The sequence below is a fragment of the Anabrus simplex genome, chromosome 5, assembly GCF_040414725.1.
Source record: "Anabrus simplex isolate iqAnaSimp1 chromosome 5, ASM4041472v1, whole genome shotgun sequence".
NCBI classification, from domain to species: domain Eukaryota; kingdom Metazoa; phylum Arthropoda; class Insecta; order Orthoptera; family Tettigoniidae; genus Anabrus; species Anabrus simplex.
In genome coordinates, this window is record NC_090269.1 from 390,361,995 (window position 1) to 390,376,560 (window position 14,566).

The window sequence follows — 14,566 nt, forward strand, 5'->3', positions numbered from 1 at the left end:
AACTCTGTAAACACACAGCTGTCAACCATTATAGTGGGAGTAGTTCGACTTGTAGCAAACATCCTGGCCTTGTTTGTGGTGGATCGTGCTGGCAGGAGACCATTACTTTTAGGATCAGGATTTATTATGGAACTAACTATGGCTGCTCCTGGGGCATATTTTTACCTGCTGAAGAATGGCCAAGCAGATCACCTAGGATTCCTGCCATTACTCAGCCTTCTTCTCTTCATGGTGGGATACTTCATTGGTTCCTGTACGCTTCCTTACCTCATGATGGCAGAACTACTCCCTCTGGAACAAAGGAATTTCCTAAGTTCTGCTGCTGGATCCTTCAACATGATTGTCATGTTCATTGTCCTTAAAACATACTCCACACTACAAGACTCTCTAGGGCAGCATGGTGTATTTTGGTTTTATTCAGCAATGTGCAGTTTTAGTTGTGTATTAGTCAGTATTTTTCTCCCAGAAACTAAAGGGAAGTCCTTAGAGGAGATAGAAGAATATTTTGGGCAAAGACACAAATAAATAGAATGTAAAAAAATGTTGAGTGTTAAGTTCAAAATCCACCAGTTATATCTTGTACAAATTAGCCGTAAGAGAGACACGTGTGTAATAGTGCTCTAGTTTTCCCAAAACGGAAAAACAGTACAAGCAACTCTTGTAATCTGTCTTACTGTATTAGGTCTACAAGAAGTTAACCCATTACCTTACAATGACAAGTAGAATTGCTATTGTTTGTTTAAATCATAAATTCATTACTGTTATTTTCCAGATTAATATTTTACAGGTAGGTTTTACTGGCCATGTTAGGCAATTCCTCCACGGAATACTTTGCTCTATAAAATTGGGCAGTTAGTTCATTCTTATTTTGTATCACAGTTTTGGGAGGGTAACGGTGATTGATCATAATGATAATAATGTAGTGGGTGAGACACCATATCATACCAGTTAAGAAAAAATAATTGTCCAATTTCTCCTTGATGATGGAGAGAACAGCAGCTCAGAAACGTCTGATAATGTACTGCACAATTATGGCAATTTTAACTGTATGATGAATAATGTTAAAGACGTAAGTGCTCTCAGGATTCGAACTTGAATTCTTTCTGGAGTATCAGCAACAGGCAATTTTCATTATAACACTCAGACTTCAGTTTTAAGGCAAGAATCTAAAATGTAAATCCAATGTTGCTGACTGAAACATTCATAATTTAAAATGTAGAGAAACAATTGCATCAAAGTGTGCCCTTTCAAGCAAACTAATCGCATATCAATGGATTTAGCAAATATCTTCCCAAAACATGTAAAAGTACAAGCAATACGTCTTGTTTTACACAGTTTTATCATAAGGGACCATCATGTTCACTGTTAAGTTCTTCCTTATTTATTAAATTTTTAACATCTCATCCGATCACAACTGAGATTTTATTCCTTGTTTTTTTTTTCTATTTTCTTTACAACGCATCAACACAGGTTTGTACAATAAACAATTTGTACTTGAAATAAAGCTAGATTATGATAACCTTCTATCAAAGCTTTGAAAACATATGACATTGTCAAGGTCTCTGATCCACTCACGGAAAATCAATAACCCAGCACATGCGCTCTGCGTTCTCTTCAATAAACTCAACTGTCAAGCGACATCTCAACAGAAATTTATGTAGATTTAAAAAATAGAATATAATTATCGTCGAGCATAAACAGTAATAAGCAACTCACCTATAATGGTAATTAAGACACTCATATGGAAATTACAAAACTCGCTTCACTCGTGTTATTATTGCCATTATAGGTTTGTTGCATATTGTACTATTACCACAGCAATCTAATACTATTTCATGTGGATTTAAAGCACTCTTGAGATCAAAAGTAATTAACTTGTGTTTCTAATGTAGGTAAATATAATAAATTCCAATTAGTCTAGGTTTATATTCAAAAGAGATTTCAAATTTGAAGACAAATCAGCCAAAGGCACCATAGGTTTCTGACTTTGAAATCTTCTGAGCAAAGGTTCAACATCTGGCAAAATACTTCTAAATGCACTTAATTTTGCCTTAAGAAGTGGATTCTTCAGGGCTTCTCTAAGGTATTGAAGATTTCTTTATTCAAAGATTTGTCAATGTGATCATATATTTTCAACCGGGCAAGTTGGCCGTGCAGTTAGAGGCACACAGCTGTGAGCTTGCATCCGGGAGATAGTGGGTTCGAATCCCACTGTCGGCAGCCCTGACGATGGTTTTCTGTGGTTTCCCATTTTCACACCAGGCAAATGCTGGGGATGTACCTTAATTAAGGCCACAGCCGCTTCCTTCCAACTCCTAGGCCTTCCCTGTCCCATCGTCGCCATAAGACCTATCTGTGTCGGTGCAACATAACGCCACTAGCAAAAACAACATATATTTTAAGAGCTTGATCAAAACAGAATCCATTTTCCAACCATCTTATTTGCAGTGAACTTGTACGGAAATGTGGTGCTTGTTGTTATGTCTATATATTTAGCACGTCGAGCAGGGCTATCTTAAAAGATTGTGCAAGAGATCTGAAAAAAAAAAAAAAAAAAAAAAGTAAAAAGGTCCCAGTCAATTTTAGAGATCCCAATTTCCATAGCTCAATTCACTATATGCAAATTGCATATGCCTAAATCAAGAAGAGATTTGGACTCGAGGTTTAGAACTTGCAAATGATTTTCAAGTTAAAAAAAAAAAAAAAAAACTGAGGTTAACATTGAGACTTGCAAAATATTGCCTAAATGTAAGGAAAGTCCATGTATAAACCCATCTAATAAGTAATCTGCAGTTGCCCTGCCTTAAAATACACTATACCGAGCTCGATAGCTGCAGTCGCTTAAGTACGGCCAGTATCCAGTATGGAAATTCTAAGTTCCCATGGAGGGAATTAGATATTTTTCCACCAATAGAGCATATCAAAAATCTGATCAAAAATTAGATGTTGGCATTTCCGGCGTTTGCTCTATTAACCAGCGTTTCGTCTTAGGTCTGACGCTAGACTCGTCAGAGTGGGATGTGTCAGTATCCAGTATTCGGGAGATAGTAGGTTCGAACCCCACTGTTGGCAGCCCTGAAGATGGTTTTCCGTGGTTTCCCATTTTCACACCAGGCAAATGCTGGGGCTGTACCTTAATTAAGGCCACGGCCGCTTCCTTCCCACTCCTAGGCCTTCCCTGTCCCATCGTCACCATAAGACCTATCTGTGCCGGTGCGACGTAAAGCAACTAGCAAAAAAATAAAATAAAAAATAAAAATAAAAAATACACTATTCCAATACCTTCTTATAACTTTTGAAGATTTACATCCCTAAATCTTACACATAAGTCCATTTGTCCTCTTTGGACAAATTTGTCAAAACAAACAACATAGTCAGAGCACTGTTTTAAGTCATTTTGCAAACTTTCTTTAAAATATGGGGCTAGTCCATTATTTATAACACAGGAAGGCTTAGTCTTGCTCATAGTAAAGTTTTGAGCAATTTTACTGTCTCCGGGGCCGATGACCTTCGATGTTAGGCCCCTTAAAACAACAAGGATCATCATCATCATCATCACCATTTTACTGTCTGGGAAGACTGATTTGTATGCTGCGGTGGTTTCATCACAACAGTGACAACCTGGAGAGCCCATATGGCTTCAGCCGATATAACATCATCTTTATTCACACTGGAAGTCTTTAAACTCCTTTGAGTTGTTCCTGGCACTGCTAATTCCTTTGTAGCTGTGGATGTAGTGCTAACTATTGGCTGTGTGTCTTCAAGTGGCGATGGAGTAGACGTATTCTTTGCAAAGAAAGACATTGTTGCCTGGGAAGACTTAGCATTCGTATATTTTAATATGAGTAGGTCCTTTAGCATGAGAAGTGACTGCTTGTTTGCCCATATTACTAAGTCTGAATGATTTACAACACACCTTACAATATGCTGAAGTTGCATCATTTACCAATATGTCCAAGCAACCACTCAGTTCGGGAAACACTTTACTGTCTCGCCAAAGTTTATTAAATGTGCGCTGCTTGTTAACCATTGTCATGAGTTTCAAGAAAGCATCCTAGAACTGAAATAAAAAAGAATGAAATAAAAATGATTGAAAGAAATGACACTAAGGCAAAACAAAAATTGTACAATTGTTATGCACTTCTTGTGAAAAAGTACCTAAAAAGAAATTCTACAATAGCCTGGGTTACATTAGACTAGAGCCGAAGAAATTTCCTCAAATCCATCATTGGGGAAGATTTCCATGACTTTCCAGATCTTCGGTCAATTTCCCTGACCAAAATGTTTTTCCCTGACTTTCCAGAATATGGACACTATGTACTAGCACAAGCTTGATGGTATATCATCAACATTTATTGAGTGAAATAAGGTTCTTGTACGGAAAAGTGTATGCCGATAAATTTTGTCACAAACCTGGAAAAGTATTGCATGTTCAACTATGAGCCCCTTAATACCATTAACGAAAGTAAAAAAAGAATGTCAGTGTCTTAAACAGTTCATGGTTGTTTGAGGCAGACATCTTAGCTGAATAACCCTGTATAATTTGTCAATAATAATAATAATAATAATAATAATAATAATTTTGTGTGGCTATTTCTAGCAATGTGCAGCCGTTGTAAGGCAGACACCCCTATTAGGGTGGGCAGCATCTGCAGTGTATAGGAAACTGCATGTTATTGTGGTGGAGGAATAATGTTGTGTGTGAGTTGCAGGGGTGCTGGAGACAGCACGAACACCCAGTCCCCGAGCCAAGGGAATTAACCATTTAAGGTTAAAATCTCTGGCCCAGCTGGGAATCTTAAATTTCTGGCAGTACCGGGAATCGAACCCGGGCCCCCAAGGACGACAGCTAATAACACTAACCATTACGCTAAGGCAGTGGACTATAATGTGTTAATAACTGTAGATAGGATGTACACTTACCTGGATACCTTGCATTTGTTGTCAATGATGATGCTGAGGCTTGTTGTTTAAATGGGTGTAATGTTTAGGTCATCGGCCCGCAATGGTATTAAAAGAGATGAAATGTAATGACAATTCAAAAGTCCAAAACTCTTCCATTGATCAGAATTCAAAACGTGATGATGAAGAATAAAGGGATGAATATGAATTTACAATAATCAGCGGATCCAGCTCACAATATTAAAAGTTAAAAACAATTCAAAAATTAACCCACTGACCAGAATTCAAAAAAAGAGACGATGAACAATGATTATGAACTTAAAACAATCAGTGGATTTGACCCGCAATGTCCCACCTTCCCAGAAATTATCTTAAAACAATAGTGTATAATGACCAAGGGGCTGCTGCTTCCAAAGCACAATCCTGAATCAACGATGTTTGTTGTCTAAAGGGGTCCAAAATCCAGGTCAATGGCTCCTAATAATGGTACTTATTGCTAGGAAAGTAAAAATCATGGTACCGGTATTCCTCACATCGTGGTACTAATCACAGGTAATGTAATACGCACAGATAATGCAGACCTATGGTGTTTCTCACATTACAGCGCCACCCATAGGCAACGCAAACCCATAATGGTCCTCACATAGGCGTACTAATCACAAGGACTCGTACTATCCTGTGTTGTTTCTCACATAGTGGGTACTAATCACAGGCAATGCAGACCCACGGTGTCGCTCATATACTGGAACTAATCACAGGCAACGTAAGCCTGTGGTGTTCCGCATATAGTGGTACTAATCCCGGGTACTGTAAAACCCATACTGATTCACCCTCTGTTGCTACTAATCACAAACCTATTGTGTACCTGAAAAAAAGAAATGGCGTATGGCTTTTAGTGCCGGGAGTGTCCGAGGACAAGTTCGGCTCGCCACATGTAGGTCTTTTGATTTGACGCCCATATTGTGTACCTAACATAGCGGTACTACCCACAAGTAAAGGTGGTCCGTGGTGTTCCTCGCGTGATGGTACTAATTATAAGTAGTCTCATGGCTCTAATTCAATCATCCCTTGGTCACCCTTTTTAGTCGCTTCTTACGACAGGTAGGGGATACGATGGGTGTATTCTTCGTCTGTGTCCCCCACCCACAGGGAGTCAACTGTTGTTGACAGGATAGCTTCTTGTGATGCAGACTGGGCCAGAGGTGCTCTCTGTGATGATTCTCCTTCAGTGATATTACTGCCCAGTTTCTCCAACTCTGTGTTAAAGATTACTTAACAAATAATGTTAACTAACAACAGTTATTAATTTACTACTTCTGTTTAAAGTTTCCTGTTTCACAAACACATTTCCAACATTTGTTACAAAACAACTGGTAAAGACAAATTAACACCTATCCGTATGATTTCTGAACGTATTGACAGTGAGCATATTTTGTTTCTTTACGTACAGTGCTCCAAGCAGTATACTGAAATTGTAATTCGTCACACATGGTTGACATTGTTATAGGTTATGGCTAGTGGATATGCTAAGACGTAAACACATGCAGAAAGAGGCAACAAAAGCATTATTATAATGAACAAGAGACAAACATTATTGTAGATTTAATTTGAATGTATGCGAGTGTGCTTGAAAAATAAAAGGACGGATGGTTATATCACAACATTTAATATATTCTTATATGAGTGCAATCTAAGACTCCTACAACACTGGGAAAATGTGATCATTGATGTCAGTTTTGAATGATTTTCAGGGATTCTTTTACTGCAGGGATAATAATGTAATGCATTGCCAATGTCGCAAAGGCAGCAGAAGCTCTTTGCACAATTCTACACACACTTGTCTTGTACTCATGAACATGGTCTACTACAATTATGAAAAGAGTCTGAAGTATAATATGGAAAAATTATAAGCAACTGCTGCTATGGAGACACTGATAAATTTTGGTCTGTGGGAAACTCTAACCTATTTTCAATTTCTTCTAGAACCTTGTTCATTATGACTTTGGTAAATAGTCATCTTTGTAGAAAACTTTCTTCTGACCACTGTAAAAAGTAGTTTTTTTAGTATGGATCATCTGTTGCCTTCTTCAGTTCATAGTCTTCATACAGCAATACAACTTCAAACGTATGCCTTCTAGGTGCTACCATTTTGAAATATTAGCAGCTGTTAAGAGGTTTATCATAGGGCTGGTGTCATGTTAATTACCACAAGTATTAACAGTTTGTTAGTGTTAACAAGTCTTGATGAGACAGCCATTTTGTTAAATTGTGTGTTCTCAATGTACAATTAGTGAGAGAAAGAAAATAGTGATATTAATTTAAAAGATCTTTATTTTTAATTTATAATACAATGAAACATATTACTCGGGTGCCCACAGCTTAAATGTTCGATCATACGAGGAAGTGACTATGTACTGAGAGTCAGGGGATATATCAACACACATAACCTTACCATCGTGTCCTGATAGAGTTCGCAAAGGCTGCCATGTCTTGTTGGACCAAACCTGAAACAAATTTTAATCTTATTAGGAAGTACTATTTCTATTTCCCAAAAAACAGGAAATGTAATCAGGAGTACAGTCAAGGGCACGGAATCTACCCAATACATCTAGTTTCTAGTGAAAAGGTCTGTCTCTACAGACTGTCAATCTGAATTTTTAACAGTGATTTTGTCCTGTTTTTTAACTGTATCACACTGCAAAATTTTTAAACTAAGAGGTCCACAACCTCACTATATACACATATTGATGTCTTATCTCATTTGTTTTCATTCTTTTCTTCATAGGTTTTTAACACAATTTTCAGCTTCAATTATGTACAAAGTTAACCTTTTTCACTGAAGATGTCTCAAACGAGTTGATTATTACTTCATCTAATGATGGAGATGTGTATATACTGAATAGGAGGACACATTAAATTCTAATATCTTCTAAACTTAACTTCTTACGATGTGGGACATGCAAGAGGTATGTAGGAGATTGGCAAATTAAATTATTCAATATGCATGTTCCATGCAGAAATTTTATATGAAAAAATATGTACAAATATAAGAGTACAAGCAGTGTAAAAAATACTTTGACCAGAAGTCTGATATTTTAGGCTCAATTAACTCTGTCACTTTATTCTGTTTTGTGTTTCTTCCATTGTGGTTCATTTCCACCAATATCAAATTAATGATTTCATTACTAAATAGACCTTTGAGTATATTCACAACACTACCTTCGATCGAAACAAACAATACTGCATAAAGACCCTCAATTTCAATGAGGTTGCCGACAGGTCATAGAGTGTGTGCCAACTTGGTGCATTACATACGGATGATGAGACCAGTTGGGTGGTCTAAGCACAAAATACGCCTTAACGCCTCAAGGCCGTACCTAAAGTATGTAATCATATCTAATATACCTATTACAGTTCAGGTATCCCTGCATTTTAAATTCATTCCTAATGAATAAACACTGAAAACAATATGTCATCATCAACATGGAGAGGTTTCGACCGTATCAAATCATTATAACATGACTGTTTAGCTACCATGACCTCATTAGACTCTACAGACCAAGGATAAAGGCAGGCCGCCAATCAACGCAATGGAATCGCTAGAACCAGATAAAGGACTGGCGTAGGCAGGGCAGAGGCACGGTAACATTTCACAGCCACCATAAACCACTGTTTCTGTATCAGTAAGATTCTGTACACTCAACTGTAGAATAAACTTAAATGATATAATGTTGCAAACGATAAATTTCATCGTAATTCCTTACAGAGAATTTACAATGGAGCAGAAAAATGGTAATTACAACTGTCCACCCAGTCAATACAATAACATTTAAATACAATTTACTGCAATGTATCCTGTACTATTTCAACAACCAACCCCAAGGCGCAAGAGCCCGAAGGGCCATGGCCTACCAAGCGACCGCTGCTCAGCCCGAAGGCCTACAGATTGCGAGGTGTCGTGTGGTCAGCACGACAGATCCTCTTGGATGGTATTTGGCTTTCTAGACCAGGGCCGCTATCTCACCGTCAGATAGCTCCTCAACTGTAATCACTTAGGCTGAGTGGACCTTGAACCAGCCCTCAGATGCAGGTAAACAACCCTGACCTGACCGGGAATCGAACCCGGGGCCTCCGCGTAAGAGGCAGGCACGCTACCCCTACACCACGGGGCCGGCACACTATCTCAACATAAATCTGAAAGAATAAGAAGAAAGTTAGGTGCTTTGTAAGGAAAGATCAGAGATTTTTCAGTACAGTACTGGAATATCTGCAGCCAAGAGAGATACTAAGATGCACACTGAAGGAGAAGATAAGATAGACTAGACAAGACCAGACAAGAGATGGAAGTAGGGTTGTCATACATACAGTTTTTCCTGGATATGTGCCCTAATTCAGGGTTAAAATTCCTGACAGGGTGGATTTTCAAAAAAATGGCTGATTGTCCGATTTTTATTCCTTAAAGTTTGTCACTAAAATCATATACTAACAATCGTTTGACTTCAACAAATGACTTTAAATTTCATTGTCACAGCCTACAAATTCTCAATGTTTTTGATGTTTCAATTTTTACAAGTGGTAACACTTCATCTACCAAACAGGCATTTTACTTGCAAGGAATTTTGTGCCAAGCAATCTCTTAAGCAATAAGCAGTTGCTGATTAAGATAAGCTTTACAAAAAATATGCTTGGGCCAGTCAGCATCAGGAAGAAAGTCACAGATCATGAGGTAATTTATATCTGTACTGACCAGGCGAGTTGGCCGTGCGGTAAAGGGGCGCGTGGCTGTGAGCTTGCATCCAGGAGTTAATGGGTTTAAATCCCACTGTCGGCAGCTTTAAAGATGGTTTTCCATGGTTTCCCAATTTCACTCCAGGCAAATGCTGGGGCTGTACCTGAATTAAGGCCACAATCGCTTCCTTCCAACTTCTAGGCCTTTCCTTTCCCACCATCGCCATAAGACCTATCTGTGTCGGTGAGACGTAAAGCAACTAGTAAAAAAAATATATATATATACAGTAGAAGTCCGCTATAGCGAGTACGGCACAAAACGAGAGCCCCGCTATAACGACAAGTTTTGCCGGTCACTTCAAAATTACTATATTAAACAGTGTATTATCCTTTGGTTACAGCGAGAGCCCTATCACTGACGCATCCATCATTACGAGCGATTATTTCCGTTACCGATATTTATGCACCCCACTATGTCCAGTAGCGAGTTCTGTCGTCAACATTCGAAGGAACTGCTGTTCCGTAAAGAAAATTCAAAATAAAAGAACTTTTTGCATAATAAATGCGTAAATAACGTGTCCGATAACAGTTGTACACTCGTTAAAAATAAAGACTGAGAAAACAATCGCTTAATTTTGATGCTAAATACTGCAATTAATTAAATACGCCTCAAGATATGGCAGTGTGCATCATTGAATTCAAAGGTTAGTTTCTATTTTCTCACGTCTGTTAAATTTCAGAAAGGTTATTATCATGTAAATTTATAGTGAGAAGGATATTTTCTACTGGCGCTGGAAGTATGTACGTATGTATTCACGATAAATATAGTACGGTTAAGTTATGTTAGGTGACGCTGTTTGAATAAGAAAAACGGAAATGTCTGCCACAAAATGCGATCGATCATCTTCGGTACGGTATAGTTTTCTCGCTATGTGCATTTGCAAGATCTCTCGTCGGCATTCGAAGGTGATGTTAGAGTTGATTAGTAATACCCGTCAACTGCTGTTCTCAAAAGGAAATTCTAAATGAAAAAGGATAACATGTTTTCATAATAAATGCGTAAATAGCGTGACTGGTAGCAGTTGTTTAATGTTATACACTGAAATTAAGTAAGAATGTGCTACACCTCTAGATATGACAGAGTAGATCACTGATTTCAGAGGATAGTTTATATTATCTCGTGTTTGTTAAATTTTGGAATGGCTATTCCCATGTAAATTTAGCGAGGAGGTTATCATTTCTCTACGTGCGTTTGAAATATGTTTTCATGATACATATACAGTTAGGTTAGGTGATGCCATTTGAAGAAGAAAACAGAAATGTTTGCCACAGAAGCCTGCGGATGATACCGTATTTCCCCGAATCCATGACGACAATTTTTTTCTCAGAATCTCATGTGAAAAATCAAGGGTCGTCTTGCAATCCCGGCCTTCGCAACTACCGTAGTAACCACGCTGCTACTTTTCAACGCCCCTCGTGCGTGCACACAAAACTCGCTGACAATATACGACCATCTCTTTATTATACATCGCTAGCCGCGGTGACCGGTTGTACAGTGCCTATGTGCAATGTCACTGGATCTCGGGAAAGAGTGAAGAGAGAATGACATTATATCAGCCTCTACACAATCGTTTCTCAAATCTGCAGAATGGTATCAAAAAAGGCGAGCCTTCGAACTCTTAGAAAGGCCATGGCTACTCAGTAGCGGAGTTATAACACGTCTACTGTACCTGACGTTTAGTAGAATTAACTTTTATAGATACCGGTAGCAGAAATATTTTCTTGATGGATCATCGTACTGTGCATTGTTGGGCCGCAAATATGCAGGGAACGTTATGTTCAGTAGAATATTAGGTTCTGTACTTGTTTTGCAGGCACTATGCTCTCCTCGGTCCATATCATTGCTGATAAACATGCTAATTTATACTAAGACATCTTGTTGTGGCATATACACGGAGCAGGTATTGCCAGTAGATGTTCAACGGGTGCTCGTCGATATTATGATGCCAATTTTAAGTTAATGGTCATTAAAAACTCGGAAATGTAGAATAATCGTGCAGCCGCAAAAAAATACGGCATAGGCCTAACTAAAGCCAATATTCGGCGTTAGCATGAAGACAAGGATAGCTCAAAAATGCGTACTGCACAAATAATGCATTCAGTGGTCCCCAACATGGTTGCTTTAAAGAAGTCGCAGATGAAATTGTAAGGTATGTGCACAAAAAACGGAAGGGCGTAAATGCAATACCATGGCGCAATAAACCGTTTGTTGACCTTCAACGTTGTTCGCGATTAGGCCTATACATCGCTAGCCACTGAAGTTAGCCGAAGCCGGCAAGTGAGACGTGTGTGTAGCGGTAGCCAGTTACTGTATATTTGACACTGAGTGAAAGTAACAGTTTTATAGTAAGCAAGAATATTTTCCTGATGGATCATCGTATTGTAGAGACGAGTGAAACAGGTATTGCCGGCGAATTTTTAACGGGTTATCTTCAATATTATGATGCAAATTTTAAGTTAATGGTTATTAAATCCGCTGAAATAAAGAATAATTTTGCAGCCACAGAATAATACACCATAACTAAATCCAATATTCGGCACCTAAAAATAGTCTAAAATGCGTACTATATAAGAAAAGCATTCATATGATTTTACAAAGCACTTTTTAAGATTGATTAAAATTTTTTGAAGGAAAAAGTACATTTGGAGAAATACGGTACTAAAATTTTTTCAATATGAAATTAAACATACACCTTCACATAGTACCAGATTTCAAAAAATAAAATAAAAAAGTAAACCATAGAGTGGATATTATCCGCGAAGATGCAAGTTTTGAACAAACTGATTGCCGTTTCATACTGTTTTTAATATGTATGGGGGTTTTGCCGACTTTTACAAAAAATCGGATATAACGACAATCCGTTATAGCGAGTAAATTTTTTTTGCTGTTATGAATTCTCGCTACAACGGACTTCTACTCTTTATATGTACTGATGGATACAGGAGTTCCTGCCAATGAATACTGTTTGGGTTTAACCATTCGTTATTAATTATAAATGTTATTATAATCAGTTCAGTTGTTTGAAATGTTTATTATTATTTTGTTGTAAAAATGTAACAACAGTTTCTATAGCCTAAAGACAGGATGGTCAGAAACAAGGTGAACTGGGTATGTGTGTTAGATAAATAATAATTTGAAGAATATAATACGATATCTCGCGCCATTGCTGAAGTTAACCGATCAGAACGCTCTGCAGGCAAATTCTAGTGGATTTTGCGAGGCGGTGTTGCTAAATCTGCACGTGGTTTAAAACCAGCTTGAGAGCACCATCGAATCAGGCTTGCACTGCACAATGTGAGTCCAAGTCCACTGTACACATGCTGCACAGCTGCTCAATGAACATTTCCGTAAATGACCAATCGCCTAGCAGCTACCGATGTCAAGAAAGCAACATCACACACAAACACACCGTGGATTTCAGCCGATGTCACTGTAATGTACTTGCTATGGCATGACCCTGTGAACTCAAATCCCTCTCCTGGTAAAGTTTTTTCCTTCCATTGGTGCTCTCAAACCAGTCTTAAGTCATGTGAGCAACATTGCCCTCAAAAAAGCCAATTTGAATTCGCCCATGAAGAGATCTGACTGACTAATTTCAGCACCTGATAAAATGACAGCGTGAGATATTGAATTATTCTATTCAAATTATTTAAAAGTATGACCGACCCTCTAATGCTCATATACCCGGTTTACATTGTTTCAATTCCGACCACCCTGTAAAAGTAGGGGTATTTAAAATTTAAAAATAAGAGTCATCACCGCGATCCTAGTTTAGAAGTAGACGTCGGCTAATGTGTCCCCTTCTTTATCAAAATATGGTAAGCCTATGTTCAAGTTAGTGATAAAAATTGTTACATCAAACAACGTAGCAGGATTGGGTTGGCTGAAACAGGCTAACAATAAACGGCATCCAGAACATAAGATGATGACTATTGTTGCCATGATAACCATAATATCATTAGATCAACACAGTTCAGTATGGCTGGTTGAGATTTAGAGGAGGGTTCTTAAGACTTCGCAGTACAGGAACATCTAATATTACATTCATGGGAAGTATCACACCTTTAATGCCAAAATCTATCCTGAAAATAAAACCCCTGAATTAAGCTTTTAAGGAATAGGTAAGTGATACTACTGCAGTCTCTACAGGTTAGATTGTACAACACTCACTGTGGCAAGCAAAAAACAGTATGTCCAAGTCTATATAGCTCACCAGCGAGGCAGGGATGTCAAGCTACGCTGTGTTACCGTCTGGCCACGAATGATTCCAGGTGTGATTTGGGGACTTTGCAGTAGAAACAGGTGGCTAATTTTTTTCACATGGTCCTCTTATAGCATATTAGTTATGTCACCAAAGTCGTAATGTAGGTTTCGGAATGAATGGCGTGGCACTTCCCTTGTAAGTAGTACAAAACGAAATGGCGTATGGCTTTTAGTGCCGGGAGTGTCCGAGGACATGTTCGGCTCGCCAGGTGCAGGTCTTTCAATTTGACTCCCTTAGGTGACCTGCGCAGTCATGATGAGGATGAGATGATGATGAAGACGACACATACACCCAGCCCCCGTGCCAGAGAAATTAACCAATGATGGTTAAAATTCCTAACCCTGCCAGGAATCGAACCCGGGACCCCTGTGACCAAAGGTCAGCACGCTAACCATTTAGCCACAGAGCAGGACTAAGTAGTACAATGTTCTCCCTAGGACCCTTTTAATGGGCGCACCGCCCTGCTGTTTTTACAGGCTACCCAGCTAACAAACCTAGATATTTGCTAAAATACATAATATTAATACATATTTCAGTCATTGGGTGCTCCAAATTAAAATGTAAATATTGTAAAACTGTTTATTTAAATGAAAAATCTTCATTATTGTCAG

The 14,566-nt window shown here is 38.4% G+C and overlaps 1 protein-coding gene across 2 annotated transcripts in view; it reads right to left on the bottom strand.

Annotated features, from left to right (window-relative positions):
• Positions 1 to 7,224: 7,224 nt before the first annotated feature.
• U4-U6-60K (U4-U6 small nuclear riboprotein factor 60K) overlaps positions 7,225 to 14,566 on the bottom strand; it is a 166,618-nt gene continuing 159,276 nt past the window's right edge. For both annotated transcript variants that reach the window (XM_067148679.2, XM_068227944.1), the window contains exon 10: positions 7,225 to 7,406. In XM_067148679.2, the coding sequence (XP_067004780.2) occupies positions 7,263 to 7,406 (144 nt within the window). In that variant the 3' untranslated portion in view covers positions 7,225 to 7,262. The remainder of the gene's footprint in view (positions 7,407 to 14,566) is intronic.